The sequence below is a fragment of the Pelophylax lessonae genome, assembly GCF_965119305.1.
Source record: "Pelophylax lessonae genome assembly, chromosome: 4".
NCBI classification, from domain to species: Eukaryota; Metazoa; Chordata; class Amphibia; order Anura; family Ranidae; genus Pelophylax; species Pelophylax lessonae.
The window spans coordinates 11,332,534-11,354,840 of NC_138771.1; the positions used below are offsets into that span (position 1 = coordinate 11,332,534).

Here is a 22,307-nt window from a genome sequence, read left to right on the forward strand (position 1 = left end):
GGTCATACCCGCCATAAGGAGGACGTTGATAACCATAATCCGAACCATGATCCCTATAATGATGAGGAGGTTCTGGGTAGTTATAAGGCCCCCTTCTCCACTGAGGAGTATTGGGGTAACCGGATGGATGGATATAATCTCCTTGATGGTAATTTGGAGTATTACCTTGATTTCGCCCACCATGTTGCCAGTTGGTATTGTGACCTTGATTGTTAAACACATTGGTAGGCTTAGGTTGATTATGAGGTTGTTTACCCTTTTTGGGGTTCGGTCCCCTGTGGGGTGATTTGTAAGAAGGGCGTCTAGTATTCTGATGGGGACCCTTCTTTTGTGATTTTTTTGTGTTATTTACTGTTTGTAAGGGGATAGGTATGGCTCTATTGGTTTGAGCCGTAGAAATCTCCATAACCTCTTCATCAGGATTTAATTCCGCCATCAGCCGTTTTTGCCATTCAAAAACGCTACTCGAGTGATAATCCTGGAGATCCCTATTGAACTTTTTGCGTTTTTTAATTTTCTGATCCCTTTCTTCTTTTTCAAGATTTTTCAAGAGATCAGCTGAGGAAGATTTGTACTCCTCACCTTCCTTATAGGGTGCTAATTTCTCTTTGACTAGTTTGATTTCGTCATCGAGTCTGGAAAGTTTGGCACTCTTTCTTCCTGATAGAAAACGCAAGAAGTTCACCCCTGCCTCATTGAAGTATTTATACCAATCCTCCAACTCGACCTCTCCAAGTTGGGGACTTACTTCCCATCTGAGGCTCCTGGGAACCATAGTCTTCTTGATATATGTATCCAAGAAGGCTATGTCCCATTGAGTATGAATTTCTGTTACAAGTAAATTCTTAAGCCTCATGAAGAGCCCACTCACATCTGTTTCCTCAGTAGAGAGGACCTCAAAGACTCCATCTGTATTGAGTGACCTGGAGGCTCGGTATTCAAAAATATCCATTGTTATATGAATATAACTAAAAGCTGCAGTTAAAGGTCAAAAGAAAGAATAGTATATAGAGGGGGATTAACCGCGCTTAAAGAAAATAATATTGAACAGCAGCAACTTCAAGTGTGACCACACCCTGTAGAATATTTGTAAATTAAGTTGCGCTAAGTGTGATAAATGGAGATGTAAAGTCCATATAGTCCCAATAGTATATGATGATGACAAAATCCTAGATGTGATCCTGGACCAGACTCCCTTAAGGGTATAGGCTTACCAGATTCAGGTAAGGGAAAAGCAGATGCTCATTGAATCTTGTCACCTTGATAGAAGATCCAGGCCCACGTGAGCGGTAGACTCAATGGTCATTGGATCATGAAAAAAATGTAAAATACGCAATAGCGTAAAACCCAACAAATAGGTAAATATCACCAATGTGACTTGAGAATAACGAGTGTAAAAATTAGACCACCACCAAAGATTCTTAATATCAGTGGGCAAGTGTGTATTAAAGAAAATGGTGTGTGTTAAATACCCCTTACCAAATATAAATAAGGGTAGGTGTATATAAACCAATAAATAATTCCATCTGAAGTTGCCTCTTACCAGACGACTATAATGGATGTGCCAAAGTGAAAAAAACAATGATGAAAGATAGGTGTAGAACCATCACCAGCTAGATGAGCCTCTTACCATGTGAACGAAATCAAAATGTGTAAAATCAGATTCCAATGAGACACCAAGATTCAGTACCGAAAAAGAACCAGTAGGGGTCACCTCTTACCAGATCTTTGGATCAACCACGCTTGTATGATATTAATTAGTTGGGGGTCCGGCAACAGACTCGAGCAACTGATCCTCAGATGTTCCCAATGTTCACCATTCAAAAAGAGAGAGAGAGGCTCCCATAGCGTAAAACAGTAAAATTTATTCCAAAAATAAAAGCAAGAACACTCACAGAAACCAGGATGGAATGAGCAATAGTATACAGCCGCCGGCCGAACGGCTTCGCTCGCCCGCACTCTCTGGTCGCGATCGGATGACGTCAGTACGCCGTGCCCTGACGACGTTTCGTCACAGATGACGTTTTCAAAGGTGCGGACGGCGTACTGACGCCATCTATTTATGCGGGGAGGTAAACAGAGACCGGAAACGAACGAGCACCGCTCCGCCATCTTGGATGGGGGAAACCAAGAACGGGACGGAAACTCATTCAATATCCAGAGATTGATACCTAAAAAGCTATGTATGAAAACAACATTGAAAGTTTCACATAACCCGCAAATTAATTATACTAAACACATGCTAGTTAACATAATCAAATGTCGAATGGTATACATAAATAACCACATAAATGGATCGAGTATGTCGCCATCCAGAGGTTATAAATAAGTATTGCCAAGCTAAACATCATAGTCACAATATAGCCACAATATCACAATATAGTCACAATAGGACAAGCACTCTTTTTAACCCTCACAATATTATAAAATTATGGAGGGAAAAATTATTGACATTGGTGAGATTTCATCTTATGTCCATTTTTAAGTACAGTAAAACTCAAACATCTGTTGGTTGAAAAACTTAATCTATATGACTAATTGGATAAACCAGAATTGTGTAGGGCAATTAAGATACCTCAGATATTATTGGGATCGTTGTACTTGATCGCAGTGATTATAACCGAGAGATGCAACGTATCTTGGGTGACAATCAAACTTATGTTCCACTCTCCAAGGACCCTAAGATTTCTTATAAAAAGACTTTGGAGGGCATTGTGGAGAGAGGATTTAATCAAAATATAATAAACAAAAAAGAAAAAGCATTCTTGATCCCTAAGTGCCCTCGCACTCCGGTTATCTATTACTTACCTAAATTGCATAAGAGTCTGACTTCCCCCCCGGGTCGTCCCATTGTCAGTGGCATCGACTCTGTGACGTCCCGGGTGGGGAAGTACATTGACTCTTATTTGCAACCATTGGTGCAAACCACACCTTCATATATTAAAGATACGAGACACGTCATTAGCCTCCTAATGGGTTTGACTCCCAGTGACCATCTTTGGATGGTCACTGCTGATGTCTCCTCTCTTTATACCATTATTCCACATAATGTGGGGTTAAATGCAGTCAACATGTACCTTAATAGGGATTCTGACTTACCAACAATTCAGATATCCTTTATTATGGAACTACTGGAGTTCGCCACTCACCATAATTACTTTTGGTACAATGGGCAATTTTACCAACAGGTCACTGGGGTGGCCATGGGCGCCAAATATGCCCCGTCACTTGCCAACTTATTTATGGCCCAGTGGGAGGAGCACGTCATCTATTCCCATCGCAGGCCGCAGATACTGCTTTGGGCTAGGTATATAGATGATGTGCTCCTCCTCTGGGATGGCCACCACAGTGACTTAATAGCTTTTTTGGAACACTTAAACTCTAATGATCGGGGTATTCAGTTAAATTATGAATGTAGCCAGTCTTCTGTTAATTTCCTTGACCTCACCATCAGCATCAAGGATGGTCAATTCTCGACATGTACATATTTCAAAACAACCGACAGGAATTCATATATTCCTGTCGATAGCTGTCATTACGCACCATGGCTGAGGGCTATACCCAAAGGCCAATACTTACGTATTAGGCGTAATTGTAGTGAATTTCAGGAGTTTCAATCTCAGGCTCTTGTTCTCACTAAAAGGTTCCTGGACAAGGGATATAGTAAAACGTTTCTTGATGCAACCCTTTTGGAGGTTAGCAGATTGAATAGAACACAACTATTGAACAATGTGTCCAGAGTAGATAACAAAGACCCCTCATTTGATTTACCTTTTGTTACCCCATTCTCAACCCAACATATGAGTGTTAAAAATATAGTTGGTCGTCATTGGCATATTCTTGGCAATGACCCAATTTTGGGCAGTACCCTGCCTGACAAACCACGTGTGGTATTCAAAGGGGCTCCCACTTTGAGGGACAAAGTGGCACCTAACATTTTAGAACCACCTGCTCCCAAACCCACCTTTTTAAGTCAGTTAACTGGATTCTACAAATGCAACAGATGCCGAGTCTGTTCTTTCAGTTCCAACAAATGTAGAACAGTTAAAGAATTCAAATCTACCAGTACAGGCAGAGTTCATGCCATTAAGCCATTTATCTCCTGCATGAGCACTGGCATTGTTTATCTACTCCAGTGCCCATGCGGGCTTCAATACATAGGACGTACCAAAAGACCGCTACAAGTAAGACTGAATGAACATATATCAAATATACTCAAAGGTTTTCCTAAGCATTCAGTGTCCAAACATTATGCCCTTGTCCACAATAAAAATCCCAGAAATACCTTATTTCTTGGGATAGATAAATTTGTACCCCACTGGAGAGGTGAACCTCTTGTTAGAGGAATCTCAAAGCTAGAGATGACCTGGATTCACCGGGTCAAAACTTATGTACCGTTTGGACTCAATGTCGATATTGAGGTAAACGCGTTTATAAATAATGCTTAGTCAATCCATTTCCATTGGGATTCTCTTTTTTTCTTTTCTTTCTTTCTTTTTTTAACCAATTAGTTTCCCCTTCCTATTTATAATATTTCTAATATTTTTTATTGTTACAGTCAGAGAACAGTATCAAATTTATGTAATTAGCATGCAAGTGTTAATATCTGAGGTATCTTAATTGCCCTACACAATTCTGGTTTATCCAATTAGTCATATAGATTAAGTTTTTCAACCAACAGATGTTTGAGTTTTACTGTACTTAAAAATGGACATAAGATGAAATCTCACCAATGTCAATAATTTTTCCCTCCATAATTTTATAATATTGTGAGGGTTAAAAAGAGTGCTTGTCCTATTGTGACTATATTGTGATATTGTGGCTATATTGTGACTATGATGTTTAGCTTGGCAATACTTATTTATAACCTCTGGATGGCGACATACTCGATCCATTTATGTGGTTATTTATGTATACCATTCGACATTTGATTATGTTAACTAGCATGTGTTTAGTATAATTAATTTGCGGGTTATGTGAAACTTTCAATGTTGTTTTCATACATAGCTTTTTAGGTATCAATCTCTGGATATTGAATGAGTTTCCGTCCCGTTCTTGGTTTCCCCCATCCAAGATGGCGGAGCGGTGCTCGTTCGTTTCCGGTCTCTGTTTACCTCCCCGCATAAATAGATGGCGTCAGTACGCCGTCCGCACCTTTGAAAACGTCATCTGTGACGAAACGTCGTCAGGGCACGGCGTACTGACGTCATCCGATCGCGACCAGAGAGTGCGGGCGAGCGAAGCCGTTCGGCCGGCGGCTGTATACTATTGCTCATTCCATCCTGGTTTCTGTGAGTGTTCTTGCTTTTATTTTTGGAATAAATTTTACTGTTTTACGCTATGGGAGCCTCTCTCTCTCTTTTTGAATGGTGAACATTGGGAACATCTGAGGATCAGTTGCTCGAGTCTGTTGCCGGACCCCCAACTAATTAATATCATACAAGCGTGGTTGATCCAAAGATCTGGTAAGAGGTGACCCCTACTGGTTCTTTTTCGGTACTGAATCTTGGTGTCTCATTGGAATCTGATTTTACACATTTTGATTTCGTTCACATGGTAAGAGGCTCATCTAGCTGGTGATGGTTCTACACCTATCTTTCATCATTGTTTTTTTCACTTTGGCACATCCATTATAGTCGTCTGGTAAGAGGCAACTTCAGATGGAATTATTTATTGGTTTATATACACCTACCCTTATTTATATTTGGTAAGGGGTATTTAACACACACCATTTTCTTTAATACACACTTGCCCACTGATATTAAGAATCTTTGGTGGTGGTCTAATTTTTACACTCGTTATTCTCAAGTCACATTGGTGATATTTACCTATTTGTTGGGTTTTACGCTATTGCGTATTTTACATTTTTTTCATGATCCAATGACCATTGAGTCTACCGCTCACGTGGGCCTGGATCTTCTATCAAGGTGACAAGATTCAATGAGCATCTGCTTTTCCCTTACCTGAATCTGGTAAGCCTATACCCTTAAGGGAGTCTGGTCCAGGATCACATCTAGGATTTTGTCATCATCATATACTATTGGGACTATATGGACTTTACATCTCCATTTATCACACTTAGCGCAACTTAATTTACAAATATTCTACAGGGTGTGGTCACACTTGAAGTTGCTGCTGTTCAATATTATTTTCTTTAAGCGCGGTTAATCCCCCTCTATATACTATTCCCGCTGTGAATGAACACAGCGGGAGCGAGCCTCCGGCGGCGCGCGAGCGCCGCCCACAAGGGGCGGAGTCCAGCGACGTAGGTCTACGTCGCTGGACGGGATCGCGGCACTTTGCCGCAGTAGCCTCCATGTGAGCGGGGCTAAAGTGGTTAAAGAGCTAGTGGCAATGTGTTTCCTGTCTGGTGGGAGGAGCTTAATCTCTCAAGGGCTGTCCTGGAAGACTCCTGGAAACAGAGTTACCGGTAAGTCGAACTCCGGTTTTCACACAAATAGAACTTTCTTTTGGTTTTTATTTTTTGCGCTATAAAAAAAAAAAAAAATGGAAAATAAAAATATTTTCTACTGTCTGTTATAAAACCTATCAATAAAAAACAAAAAAAATCAAAAAACAAATTTCTTCATAAATTTAGGTCAAAATGTATTCTGCTACATGTCTGCTGTTTAACCACTTGCCTACCAGGCACTTAAACCCCCCTACTCAACTTTCAGCGCTGTTGCACTTTGAATGACAATTGCGCGGTCATGCAGCACTGTACCCAAATTAAATTTTTATAATTAACAGAGCTTTCTTTTGGTGTTTTTTTAATCACTACTGGGGGTTTTTATTTTTTGCTGAACAAACAAAAAAAGACTGAAAAATGTTTGAAAAAACAAAAAACACAGTTTTTATAGTTTGTTATACAATTTTAAAAACAGGTAATTTTTTCTCCTTCATTGATTTGCGCTGATGAGGCGGCACTGATGGGCCCTGATAGGCTGCACTGATGGGCTGCACTGTTGGGTACTGATAGACTGCATCGGTGGGCACTGATGGGCGACACAGATGAACACTGATAAGACGGCACCGAAGGGCACTGGTAGGTGGCGCTGAATGGCATTAATAGGCAGCACTCATGGGCACTAATGGGTGGCACTGATGGGTGGCACTGATGGGCAATGATAGGCACCGGTAGGTGACACTTATGATGGGGCACTGATAGGTGGCACTGATGAGCACTGATAGGTGGCACTGGTAGGTGGCGCTGGTGGACACTGGTAGGTGGCACTGGTGGGCACAATTTGCCCTCTCCTCTTCGGGACTGATGGCCCTCTGACAGCAGCTGGCGATCTTCTTTTTTTTTTTTTTTTCTCCTCACACTGACAGTGTGAGGATAAAAAAAACAGCTAATCACCGGCTGCTGTTTACTTCACATGATTAGCTGTCATTGGCTGACAGCTGATCACATGGTAAGGGGGCGTGCCCTCCCGGCAATTAAGGTCCGCGCTGTAGCCGTATTTCGGCTATAGCGTGGACGGCAAGTAGTTAAAATTTAAAAAAAAAAGTGTATTTTATTGGTTTGTGTGAAAGTTCTAGCGTCTACAAACTATGGGATATATACTGGAATTTTGGCAGCTATGACACTATATTGTAATGGCCGTGATCAGCGACTTATAGTGGGACTGTGATGGTGTGGTGGGCAGTCTGACACTAACTGACGCTGGCTGGAAGGGTCGCTAACTGCCACTGATATCAATAGTGACACTAATACAGTGATCAGTGATAATATACACTGTCTCTGTACTAATGACACTGGCTGGGAAATGGTTAATATCAGGGGCGATCAAAGGGTTAAATGTGAGCCGAACAATTAGTAATGTGTGCTGATTTTACTTTACTACCTGTTTTTTTTTCCCCCTGATTTGCAGGGAGAAGAAACAGCCATATCGTTGTTCACAATACAATGTTTCACTGAAGCCAATGGAGCACAGATCGCGCTTTATAAGCTTCTTCCCCCAGCCACAGCCGCCTGGGAAAGTGACACAAGAAACTGGAAGTCATGTGATACACATCAATTCTGGGTTCTTCCTAGGTTGGGGACATCAATGAATGGATATTCACTGGTCTCCCTCCCCTATGATGAGGGCTCTGTGGGGAGAGCTCCATGATGAGGGCTCTATGGGGAGAGCTCCATGAGGAGGGCTCTATGGGGAGAGCTCCATGAGGAGGGCTCTATGGGGAGAGCTCCATGAGGAGGGCTCTATGGGGAGAGCTCCATGAGGAGGGCTCTATGGGGAGGGCTCTATGGGGAGGGCTCTATGGGGAGGGCTCTATGGGGAGAGCTCCATGAGGAGGGCTCTATGGGGAGAGCTCCATGAGGAGGGCTCTATGGGGAGAGCTCTATGGGGAGAGCTCTATGGGGTGAGCTCCATGAGGAGAGCTCTATGGGGAGAGCTCCATGAGGAGGGCTCTATGGGGAGAGCTCCATGAGGAGGGCTCTATGGGGAGAGCTCCATGAGGAGGGCTCTATGGGGAGAGCTCCATGAGGAGGGCTCTATGGGGAGAGCTCTATGGGTAGAGCTCTATGGGGTGAGCTCCATGAGGAGGGCTCTATGGGGTGAGCTCCATGAGGAGGGCTCTATGGGGAGAGCTCCATGAGGAGGGCTCTATGGGGAGAGCTCCATGAGGAGGGCTCTATGGGGAGAGCTCTATGGGGAGGGCTCTATGGGGAGGGCTCTATGGGGAGAGCTCCATGAGGAGGGCTCCATGAGGAGGGCTCTATGGGGAGAGCTCTATGGGGAGAGCTCTATGGGGAGAGCTCTATGGGGAGAGCTCTATGGGGAGAGCTCTATGGGGAGAGCTCTATGGGGAGAGCTCTATGGGGAGAGCTCTATGGGGAGAGCTCCATGGGGAGAGCTCTATGGGGTGAGCTCCATGAGGAGGGCTCTATGGGGTGAGCTCCATGAGGAGGGCTCTATGGGGAGAGCTCCATGAGGAGGGCTCTATGGGGAGAGCTCCATGAGGAGGGCTCTATGGGGAGAGCTCCATGAGGAGGGCTCTATGGGGAGAGCTCCATGAGGAGGGCTCTATGGGGAGAGCTCCATGAGGAGGGCTCTATGGGGAGAGCTCCATGAGGAGGGCTCTATGGGGAGAGCTCCATGAGGAGGGCTCTATGGGGAGAGCCCCATGAGGAGGGCTCTATGGGGAGAGCTCTATGGGGTGAGCTCCATGAGGAGAGCTCTATGGGGTGAGCTCTATGGGGAGAGCTCTATGGGGAGAGCTCTATGGGGAGAGCTCTATGGGGAGAGCTCTATGGGGAGAGCTCTATGGGGAGAGCTCTATGGGGAGAGCTCTATGGGGAGAGCTCTATGGGGAGAGCTCTATGGGGAGAGCTCTATGGGGTGAGCTCTATGGGGTGAGCTCTATGGGGTGAGCTCTATGGGGTGAGCTCCATGAGGAGGGCTCTATGGGGTGAGCTCCATGAGGAGGGCTCTATGGGGTGAGCTCCATGAGGAGGGCTCTATGGGGAGAGCTCCATGAGGAGGGCTCTATGGGGAGAGCTCTATGGGGAGAGCTCTATGGGGAGAGCTCTATGGGGAGAGCTCTATGGGGAGAGCTCTATGGGGAGAGCTCTATGGGGTGAGCTCTATGGGGTGAGCTCCATGAGGAGGGCTCTATGGGGTGAGCTCCATGAGGAGGGCTCTATGGGGAGAGCTCCATGAGGAGGGCTCTATGGGGAGAGCTCCATGAGGAGGGCTCTATGGGGAGAGCTCCATGAGGAGGGCTCTATGGGGAGAGCTCCATGAGGAGGGCTCTATGGGGAGAGCTCCATGAGGAGGGCTCTATGGGGAGAGCTCTATGGGGTGAGCTCCATGAGGAGGGCTCTATGGGGAGAGCTCCATGAGGAGGGCTCTATGGGGAGAGCTCCATGAGGAGGGCTCTATGGGGAGAGCTCCATGAGGAGGGCTCTATGGGGAGAGCTCCATGAGGAGGGCTCTATGGGGAGAGCCCCATGAGGAGGGCTCTATGGGGAGAGCTCTATGGGGTGAGCTCCATGAGGAGAGCTCTATGGGGTGAGCTCTATGGGGAGAGCTCTATGGGGAGAGCTCTATGGGGAGAGCTCTATGGGGAGAGCTCTATGGGGAGAGCTCTATGGGGAGAGCTCTATGGGGAGAGCTCTATGGGGAGAGCTCTATGGGGAGAGCTCTATGGGGAGAGCTCTATGGGGTGAGCTCTATGGGGTGAGCTCCATGAGGAGGGCTCTATGGGGTGAGCTCCATGAGGAGGGCTCTATGGGGAGAGCTCCATGAGGAGGGCTCTATGGGGAGAGCTCTATGGGGAGAGCTCTATGGGGAGAGCTCTATGGGGAGAGCTCTATGGGGAGAGCTCTATGGGGAGAGCTCTATGGGGAGAGCTCTATGGGGAGAGCTCTATGGGGAGAGCTCTATGGGGTTAGCTCTATGGGGTGAGCTCCATGAGGAGGGCTCTATGGGGTGAGCTCCATGAGGAGGGCTCTATGGGGAGAGCTCCATGAGGAGGGCTCTATGGGGAGAGCTCCATGAGGAGGGCTCTATGGGGAGAGCCCCATGAGGAGGGCTCTATGGGGAGAGCTCTATGGGGTGAGCTCCATGAGGAGAGCTCTATGGGGTGAGCTCTATGGGGAGAGCTCTATGGGGAGAGCTCTATGGGGAGAGCTCTATGGGGAGAGCTCTATGGGGAGAGCTCTATGGGGAGAGCTCTATGGGGAGAGCTCTATGGGGAGAGCTCTATGGGGAGAGCTCTATGGGGAGAGCTCTATGGGGTGAGCTCTATGGGGTGAGCTCTATGGGGTGAGCTCCATGAGGAGGGCTCTATGGGGTGAGCTCCATGAGGAGGGCTCTATGGGGAGAGCTCCATGAGGAGGGCTCTATGGGGAGAGCTCTATGGGGAGAGCTCTATGGGGAGAGCTCTATGGGGAGAGCTCTATGGGGAGAGCTCTATGGGGAGAGCTCTATGGGGAGAGCTCTATGGGGAGAGCTCTATGGGGAGAGCTCTATGGGGTGAGCTCTATGGGGTGAGCTCCATGAGGAGGGCTCTATGGGGTGAGCTCCATGAGGAGGGCTCTATGGGGAGAGCTCCATGAGGAGGGCTCTATGGGGAGAGCTCCATGAGGAGGGCTCTATGGGGAGAGCTCCATGAGGAGGGCTCTATGGGGAGAGCTCCATGAGGAGGGCTCTATGGGGAGAGCTCTATGGGGTGAGCTCCATGAGGAGGGCTCTATGGGGAGAGCTCCATGAGGAGGGCTCTATGAGGAGAGCTCCATGAGGAGAGCTCCATGAGGAGAGCTCTATGGGGAGAGCTCTATGGGGAGAGCTCTATGGGGTGAGCTCCATGAGGAGGGCTCTATGGGGAGGGCTCTATGGGGAGGGCTCTGTGGGGAGGGCCTCTATGATGAGGGCTCTGTGGGGAGGGCTCTATGGAAAGGATTCTACAGGGAGGCTCCTATGGAGGGGGTTGGGTTGTTCTGCTCTCTGACAGTCCATGTGGATGAGCTGGGTTCCCACCATGAGAATTTGGGTAAACGTGATCAGAACATTTTGCTGAAGGCAGGAATAGTGTGGGCAGCTGATTACTTAATGTGAGTGTGAGCGGATGTGACTGCAATGTGGAAATGGATACAAGGAGGAGATAGCGGGAGATTTATATAGTCGTATCTGCTGGATATCATTGGAGGAAAATGTATGAAAATAGAATGTACAGAACATCCTTGTGTCTCATCATCCCGGGCTTCGGGTCTATTTCCTACACACACCTACCTAGACACACCTACCTAGACACACCTACCTAGACATACATACTTGCACATAGCTACCTACATACACCTACCTAGACCCACATCTACCTAGACATACACACTTGCACATACCTACACACACCTACCCAGACAACATACCTACCTAGACACACTGACCTACACATACCTACCTAGACATAGGATTTAGATGTTCATTGGCATGACTGTACATGTGCCTGCTTGAGGACGGGGACCTTCTGAGCGCTGAAGAATTTCAATACATGGCGGCGTATCGTGTTACCAATGGTTTGTTTAGTGACTGTGGTCCAAACTGCCTTGAGATCATTCACAAGCTCCTCCAGTGTAGTTCTGGGCTAATCCCTCACTTTTCTTATGATCATCCTTACCGCATGAGGCAAAACCTTGCATGAAGCTCCAGACCGAGGGCGATTGATGGTTGGTTTGTGTTTCTTCCATTTGCAAGTAATCGCTCCAACATTTGTCTCCTAACCAAGCTTCTTGCTGATGGTCTTGTAGCCCATTCCAGCCTTGTGCAGGTCTACAATCTTCTCCCTTGAAAGCTCTTTCGTCTTGCCCATGATAATGAGGTTCCGTCACATCCCCGTCTCACCAAGCTTCTTGCTGATGGTCTTGTAGCCCATCCCAGCCTTGTGCAGGTCTCCAATCTTCTCCCTGAAGTCTTTTGACAGCTCTTTGGTCTTGTCCATGATGGTGAGATTTGAATGGTGGAAGGAGATTCTGTAGACAGGTGTCTTTTATACACATAACGAGTTGTCCTTAGGAGCTCCTTCTTACATTGACAGGACTAATCCGTTTACCATATTAGCACATACTGTAGCCAGTCTTTGGGAGCTAGAATTATTGTGGGTTGGTTGGGGATCAAATACTTATTTTCTGTATTTTTGGTTGATATTCTGTTTTCTACCATTTAAAATACATCTATGATAAAAAGTATGGACCCTGCATGTCTTAGTAAGTGGGCAAACTTACAATATCTGTAGGGGATCAAATAATTATTTTCTCCGCTTGTATTATGTACTGTGTGAGAGGTGCTGTCATTCCAGCACTGGCAGGGAGCCTATGGAGTTCTAGGTGGGGTAGGCTGAGTAGTAGTCATTACCAGGAAGGGGGATGTTTTAGGGGTTGTATAGTTCAGTAACTTGCAGCTGAGCAGTATAATATAGGAAGTTGTACATTGGATATGAGAGGTTGTGTAATTCAAATATTGGGATTAGTAGATTTTTGGGAAACATATTACACATAGTGCACACCGCTTTATATTCATTTTCTGAATCTGTGTTTTCTTGTAGTTCTGTTTTATCATCAACTTTAACCATGAAAATCAGAAGCCTTTGGAGCTACGCACAGAGGATTCCAAGGACTGCGATGAGTGGATATCGGCGATCTCACGAGCCAGGTACGGTGTACACTTTCCATACATAGTGCACACACACCATATACACAGTACTAGCGGCATGCATTCTCTGCACATAATGTATAATGCAGTGAGTGTTCCCATTAAGGAAATAAATGCAAGATGTATCGGCTGCACAGCTCTGTAATATTTTACTTCAGAGATTTGTTGTATCACGTTATCCCTAAAGTACATTATTCAAGTAATTGGTATTCCTAACATCCACACTACATATTCTATAATCTCTGATAAGTTTGATCCGTATGACCTACCCAGTGGTTGCCAAACTGCTGCCCATGGGCTGGATGTTGCCATTTGCTAAACTTTATCTGGCCCTTAGGGTACTATTCCTCCCACTGACAAGATCAGAGACCATTCCTCCCACTGACTCCAATTATGGGGTACTATTCCTTCCACTGACATGATCAGAGACCATTCCTCCCACTGACTCCAATTATGGGGCACTATTTCTTCCACTGGAAACAATGATGGGGCATAATTTCTTCCCCCCCCCCCACTAACAATATAAGAGGGGCATTGTTCCTCCTACTGATACCAATGATAGAGCACTATTCCTTCCATTAACATCAATTCTATTTCTCCCACTGACACCAACAATAGGGCACTATTCCTCCCACTGACACCAATGATGGGGCACTATTACTCCCACTGACACCAATGATGGGGCACTATTCCTCTCACTGACACCAATGATGGGGCACTATTCCTCTCACTGACACCAATGATGGGGCACTAGTCCTCTCACTGACACCAATGATGGGGCACTAGTCCTCTCACTGACACCAATGCTGGGGCACTATTCCTCTCACTGACACCAATGATGGGGCACTATTCCTCTCACTGACACCAATGATGGGGCACTATTCCTCTCACTGACACCAATGATGGGGCACTATTCCTCTCACTGACACCAATGATGGGGCACTATTCCTCTCACTGACACCAATGATGGGGCACTATTCCTCTCACTGACACCAATGATGGGGCACTATTCCTCTCACTGACACCAATGATGGGGCACTATTCCTCTCACTGACACCAATGATGGGGCACTATTCCTCTCACTGACACCAATGATGGGGCACTATTCCTCTCACTGACACCAATGATGGGGCACTATTCCTCTCACTGACACCAATGATGGGGCACTATTCCTCTCACTGACACCAATGCTGGGGCACTATTCCTCTCACTGACACCAATGATGGGGCACTATTCCTCTCACTGACACCAATGATGGGGCACTATTCCTCTCACTGACACCAATGATGGGGCACTATTCCTCTCACTGACACCACTGATGGGGCACTATTCCTCTCACTGACACCAATGATGGGGCACTATTCCTCTCACTGACACCAATGATGGGGCACTATTCCTCCCACTGACACCAACAATGGGGCACTATTCCTCCCACTGGCACCAACAATGAGGCAGTATATCTGCAACTGACACCAACAATGGGGGGCACTATTCCTCCTACTGACTACATGTGCTAGGTCCACCAAACCTGGTAACTAGCACTTTTCTAACCCTCTCTTGGGATTTTCTAATCCCCTCTATCCACAGTCCAGGTTTTGAGGACAGTAAACTGGGACTTTATTTAGAAAGTTTGGGCCCCCCAATCATACACTAAAAGCAAACTGCTGAGCTCACTGTACTCATCCTGGAGATGCTGGAAACAAAGTGCAGCACACCACACCCTCCGTACACGTCTGAGCGACCACAAACATTCTCATTCTTAGAGGAAAAGGAATTATTACAGATTTACATTTTTGGAATAAATGGAAGATGGTTGCACGTTATGGGAAGATCTGCTCTATTCACCGCGTCCCATCTCCATATACAGGAAACCTAGGAATCTGCAGCGCCCTTCAGTTTGGTGTTCTTGGGTCACCCATGTGGAAACTCTGCATGTTTAGTGGGATTAGAATTCTTCCCTCGCTATTAATTAATAATTGAGGCTCTTTAGGGTGCTGAATCTTTAATGAACTGAATCCACAGGGGTTGATTTACTAAAACTGGAGCGTGCAAAGTCTGGTGCAGCTCTGCATGGGAGCCAATCAGCTTTCAGGTTTTATTGTCAAAGCTTAACTGAACCAGCTGAAGTTAGAAACTGATTGGCTGTCATGCAGAGCTGCACCAGATTTTGCACTCTCCAGGTTTAGTAGATCTCTCTCCTTGTGTTCTTGTATCACTTAATGCCGTGTTTCTGCTTAATGTCTAAGGCCCCTTTCACAGAGGCGGACCGTTCAGATCCGCCTGTCCGTTTTTGTGGCGGATCTGAACGGTCCCCCCATGCATCTCTATGGGGGATCGGATGTCAGCGGAGACATGTCCTCTGACACCCGATCCGTCAAATCTGGACGGATGGAAACCCTATTTTCCATCCGTCCAGCGGATCGGATCGGATGAGAACGGACCGACAGTCCGTTCCCATCCGATTTCCCCCATAGAGATGCTGCTGTCCTCCTGCTGCTCAGCGGGGGATCGGCGGCTCGATTCCCCCGCTGAGAAAACGGAATCCGTCCGACGGACGGATAGTGTGAAAGGGGCCTTAATGGGAAAATGAGGGCAATAATTGAAAAGTTGCAGTCACACGATGAGATATTTGTCATAGTAACCGTAATGAATATATAAAATGTTCTGTGCTAATCGGATCCGATCGTAATCCTATCATGCAAATACAAAATATTAATAGTGATATACACACAATATACACTGACCGGCCACTTTATTAGGTACACCTTGCTAGTAGTGGGTTGGATCCCCTTTTGCCTTCATTCTTTGTGGCATAGATACAACAAGGTGTAAAGCTGCACGATTCTGGATAAAATGAGAATCACGATTTTTTGTGCTTGGAATAACGATCGCGATTCTCAGCGTAACATCATATCTTACATTATGCAAAAAATTGGGCTAACTTTACGGTTTCGTTTTTTTAAAATTCATTAAGCACTTGCCGATCGTCTGCCACAGATATACTGCAGCAGGCTGGCTCGGCAAGAGCTATCCTCCCCATTAGCCAACGGGGAAGCTGATAGAGGGGCCGGCGTCCACAATTGGCGCCCGGCTCCCGCGATCTCGCTGGGCTCCCGCGATCGATTCCCCTTTGAGAAAGAGCGGCGGTCTGCTGTTGTAAGCACAGCAGACAGTTGTTCTCTTAACCCACTTAAGCCCCGGAAGATTTTAACCCCTTCCTGACCAGGGGGTATTTTGCGATTCGGCACTGCGTGACTTTAACGGACAATTGCGCGGTCGTGCGACGCTGTACCTAAACAAATTTGACGTCCTTTTTTTCCCACAAACAGAGCTTTCTTTTGGTGGTATTTGATCACCTGTGCGATTTTTTTTTTTTTTTTTGATCATGCGCTATAAACAAAAAAAGAGCGACAATTTTGCAAAAATAACAATATTTTTCACATTTTTTTATGAAATTCCCCCCCCAAAAAAATATGTAAAAATCTAAATTTTTTTAACATTTTTTGGCCAATTTGTTTTCTGCTACATATGATTGGTGAAAAAAATCACACTAAGCGTATTTTTATTGGTTTGTGCAAAAGTTATTGCGTTTACTAACTAAGGGAACTAAGGGTCTAACTAAAGGGCGATTGCGATTTTTTTTTTTTTTTTTTTTTTTTTTTTGCGGGACTGCGACATTGCGGCGGACAGATCAGACCCCTGACTGACATTTTTGACACTTTTGGGGGTACCAGTGACATTACTGCAGTAATCAGTGCTATAAATATGCACTGTTACTGTAAAAATTACACTGGCAGGGAAGGGGTTAACTTTATTGGAGAGGGAGGGGTTAAGTGTGTCCCTAGGGGCGTGATTCTTACTGTGCAGTGATGTGGCTGTGTGTGTAACAGCAGAGATCAACGGTCCTACATAGCAGGACCGTTAGATCTCTGCTGTTACACACGGGAGAATGACAGGCGGCTTTGTTTACATTAGCCGTCTGCCTTTCTCCCTTCACAGCGGACAATCGCTAGTGACCGGCGGACATCGGGTCCGCCGGGCACACGCGCGGAGGTGTCCGTGAACGAGCGGGGCAGGAGCGCGCCTCTGGCAGCGCGCGCTCGTCCCCTTTTGGCTCACAGGCTAGTGATGTACCGGTACGTCACTTTGCCTGGCCGGGGCTGACCGCCGCAGTATATGTACTTGCGGCGGTCAGCAAGCGGTTAAGCTGGATACACACTATACAACTTTTGTGGTTTGATTTAACTTCAACTATGTAGTACAATGGCCGGCCTGATTGCATACAAATTGAAAGTGTTTGTTTAGGTCTGACCTCCTATTATATGGTGTTGGTAAATCTAAAGGAAAAAATCTAAAGACAATTGTATAGTGTGTATCCAGCTTTAGGAATCAATGCAGAGCGCCTGTGAGCCTCCTTTTTTAGGAACACTGGTATCTGTGTTGATTTCACAAGCCCATCCCCCTCACAGTTAGAAAACACCCCCTAGGCATGCACTTACCCCTTTGATCGCCCCTGAGTTAACCCCTTCCCTGCCAGTGTCATTAGTACAGTGACAGTGCATATTTTTAGCACTGATTTCTGTAGTAATGTCACTGATCCCCCCAAAAGTGTCAAAAATGTCAGTTAGGGGTCTGATCTGTCCGCCGCAATGTCGCAGTCCTGCTAAAAATCGCAGATCGCCACCATTACTAGTAAAAAAAAATAAAATAGAAATGACATAAATCTTGTTAACAATGAACATAAAAATTGTATATACCAGTGATGGCGAACCTTGGAACTCCAGATGTTTTGGAACTACATTTCCCATGATGCTCAACTACACTACAGCATGCATGAGCATCATGGGAAATGTAGTTCCAAAACATCTGGGGTGCCAAGGTTCGCCATCACTGGTATATACATTGAAAGCTGTAAACTGTTTAGTATTATTGTTTTGTTTTTTCATTGGATAAATAAAATCGTTTTAACCAAAAAAAAGAAATTATATAAATCTTTCCCCTAGTTTGTAGACACGATAACTTTTGCGCAGACCAATCAAAATACGCTTATTGGGATTTTTTTTACCAAAAATATGTAGCAGAAAACATATTGGCCTAAAAATATGAAAAAAATTTGATTTTTACATTTTTTTTCTTTTTGGGAATGTTTTATATAACAGAAAGTAAAAAAAAAAAAAAAAAAAAACTATTTTTCAAGAATTGTCGCTCTTTTTTTTGTTTATAGCGCAAAAAATAAAAATCGCACAGGTGATCAAATACCACCAAAAGAAAGCTCTATTTGTGGGGGGAAAAAGGGCATCAATTTATTTGGGTACAGCGTTGCACGACCACGCAATTGTCTGTTAAATTAACGCAGTGCTGAATAGCAAAAAATGGCCATTAATCTCCCTGGCGGTATGATTCTGTCAGGAATTCTGTACCAAAAGCGGTACAATTTTTTTCATGGAAATTTGGCGTTATGTATTATAGGCCTACAATTCTTAGTAATTACTGACTTAAACCTGACCAAAACAAGACATCTAGTAGACATCCCAGATGTGATAAATTTGAAACACAAACGCATGAGTTATAATCGAATCAATAATATAATTTTATTATATAATATATAAAATTATATTATTGATTAGATTATAATTCATGCGTTATATATTATATATATATGTGTGTGTGTATATATATATATATATATATATATAACGCATGAATTATAATCGAATCAATAATATAATTTTATATATATATATATATATATATATATATATATATATATATATATATATATATATATATATATATATATATATACATATATATATAATATAATATGTGTTTGTGTTTTGTGCAACGTTTTTTGAATTTCCCTCCCTAGTTCCGCTCCCATGCACCATTGCTGCTGCAGGGAACGGAACTAGGAAGTCATCAGACCAACGGAGAGCGGCGGGGATCTCGGCTGGCGGTCACAGCAATAAGAGATCATCGCTGGATCGCCAGGAGAAGGTAAGAGAACACCGCTGCGCTCTCTGCACATCGACCCCGAGCGTGACTCGGGGTTACCGCCAGGGAGGTTAAGGGGGAAAATCTTCTGGTCCGGAAGTGGAGTGCAGGGCTGCTGTTAGAAATTGCGGGGCCCCGTACAGATGACCTGGCAGGACCCCCCAAGAAAATATTAAGGATATATTTAGCTAAAATTACAACAAAATCAGTATTATCAGACACAAATATAATATAACTCACATAATTCCTGCTAAATCTAAAAAAAAAAAAAATTATGTTAGCCCCTTTCACACATACGGTCCGTTCAGTTCATTCGTTCAGTCACATCAAAATGTATCCGTTTTTCATCCGTTTTTCATCCGTTTTTCATCCGTTTTTCATCCGTTTTTCATCCGTTTTTCATCCGTTTTTCATCCGTTTTTCATCCGTTTTTCATCCGTTTTTCATCCGTTTTTCATCCGTTTTTCATCCGTTTTTCATCCGTTTTTCATCCGTTTTTCATCCGTTTTTCATCCGTTTTATCAGTTTTTCCATCTGTTTTTTTTTAATATCAACTACCAATGCAAAAATGGATGAAAAACGGACCGTTTGTCCGTTTACATCGGTTTTTCGTCCGATCCGTTTTTTTGATGAATGAAAAATAGGGCATTCATCCGTTCCAAAAAACAGACATTAACGGAAGCGGATGACAACGGATGTTAACGGATGATCATCCATTGTCATCCGTTTTTACATAGGGATGCACTGATGTGCGTTTTTCATCCATCAACTGATGGATGAAAAACGGACAAATGGACTGTATGTGTGAAAGGGGCCTTAAGTGCCGGTTCACATTTATGTGATGCGGGAACGCTGCGAATATACGGCGTGTTCCCGCATCGCATCCGCACAACAGACAGTTCACACTGCCATATGCGATACGCTGGGGGTGTCAATTCAAAGTTAACGACTCCCCCAAATCAGATTGCATATTGTAGTGCGATCTGAAAGTTCGCACAGAATCGGATTGCACTAGTGTGAACCACCATGCGATCCAATTCTGCTGCGGACCCAAAAAAGGGTAATGTGCGTGTTTCAGGTCGATTGCTGTGCGAATTCAGCCATACAAGCTGTATGGCTGAATTTGCACCGCACAGACATTGCATGTAATTTATGGAGCAGTGCGCTCCAAATTACATGCAATCTCTGTGATCGCACTTATGTGAACCGGCACTCAAATAAAAAAGAAGATGAGATGAGAAAAATATACAGGCTGGGCAGTTGGAGCTCAGAGATCAGAGAGACAGAGAGAGAGAAACAAAGTTACAAATAAACTCCTGAGTAGAGATAACATTAGAGCCAGTGCTGGGAGGGGGGCCCACACAAGGAGGGGGATTAGTGAGGGACGACTGTCTCTTTCTCAACAGATAAAAGCTGATAGCAGGGAGGGGGACAGATCAGATTCAGGTGCTGGAGGAAGATTTCTGTATTTGTTGTCCATCACTAATCCCCCTCACTGTGTGGGCCCCCCTGTGTGCTCGGGGTCCCCTACAAGAGGGCTGGTGGTCCTCCCCCCCCCCCTATCAGCGGCCCTGACTGCGTGTGCTGGGGGTTCCCCCTGAGTGCTGGTTATACCTGGCGTCCGGATTAGTGCCGGTTCACACTAGGGCGACCTGTGAGGCGACCTGGTCGCCTCACAGGTCGCCGCAGGTCGCCTCCCATAGGGAAGCTACGGACCCGTTCTAATAGGAGCGACACAAGTCGCTCCGACCTAGAAAAAGGGTCCGGAGCTTCTTTGGGGCGACCAGGAGGCGACCGCCATAGACTTCAATGTTATGAAGTCCGTGGCGGCCGCTCCGAGGTCGCGGCGCGCTGCTCGCACCGCGACCTCGGAGGTCGCCACCCGAAGTAGCGTCGCGGTAGTGTGAACCGGCGCTTAGGATGTCTTCTATGTTGTATTTTGTTTTGTTTCATGTCAGTACCATTTTTGCACTGAGTTACATTAGGTGTTCTCCTGGGTTATTATTACATTGTATCCATTGTGATTAATAAAGTTACACAATTATTTTTACTTTGTATCCCCTTCCCATTTATTTGTCAGCAGGAATAGCTTCTTATTTCCTGTCTATGCAGGGCATTTTTTGCTGTATGCTTACTAGCTAGGTTGACACACCATACTGGTGTAGGCAATGATGGGATAGTTATCTTAAATTAGCCGCAACCTTTTTTTGTTATTATATGACATAAAATATTGCAACGACCACCTTTTTATTCTCTAGGGTCTCTGCTAGATATATAGCAGAGGCGTAACTAGAACCTTTATGGCCCCGGTGCAAGAAACCATAAAGGGACCCCCTGGCCGGGGCCCTTCCCTTCAAGCCTGGGGCTCTTCCCACTGATCCTGGGGCCCTTTACTCTTGTCACGGGGCCCTTTATTGCGTTACCACAGTGGGACCCTTTCACAAGGTCTGCAGTGGGCCCCCTTCCTGGTATCTTGGGGCCTCTGCCAGGGCCCGGTCGCAAGTGTGACCAATTGCGCAGTCATGCGACGCTGTACCCAAATAAAATTGATGTAATTTTTTCCCCACAAATAGAGCTTTCTTTTGGTGGGATTTGATCACCTCTGCACTATAAACAAAAAAAGACCGACAATTTTGAAAAAAACTATATTTTTTACTTTCTGCTATAAAACATCCAATAAAGAAATGTATAAAATCTAATTTTTTTTCACAAATTTAGGCCAGTAAGTATTCTACTACATGTTTACGGTAAAAAAAAAAAAAAATCCCAATACGCGTATATTGATTGGTTTACGCAAAAGTGTCTACAAACTATGGTATATATTTTTTTTTTATTTGTTTTTTACTAGTAATGGCGGTGATCAGCGACTTCTAGTGGGACTGCGACATTGCGGGGGACAAAATGGACCCCTAACTGACACTTTTTGGGGACCAGTGAAACCAACACAGTGATCAGTGCTAAAAAAAATGCACTGTCACTGTTCTAATGACACTGGCAGGGAAGGGTCGATCAAAGGGTTAAATAAAATCCCTGGAATTGCAAGATTGAGACGTGGCACCACATCCAAATAGTGCAAGTATAGAGAGAAAGACCATGTAGGTAATAGGACTTTAATGGTAGCCACCGTTAATCCCATTTGCCACGCAGAGGAGCCCT

General features: G+C 45.1%; 1 protein-coding gene across 2 annotated transcripts in view; it reads left to right on the forward strand.

Moving 5' to 3' along the window:
* RASGRF1 (Ras protein specific guanine nucleotide releasing factor 1) overlaps nucleotides 1–22,307 on the forward strand; it is a 224,258-nt gene that overhangs the window by 27,189 nt on the left and 174,762 nt on the right. For both annotated transcript variants that reach the window (XM_082252999.1, XM_082253000.1), the window contains exon 2: nucleotides 13,051–13,157. In XM_082252999.1, the coding sequence (XP_082109125.1) occupies nucleotides 13,051–13,157 (107 nt within the window). The remainder of the gene's footprint in view (nucleotides 1–13,050; nucleotides 13,158–22,307) is intronic.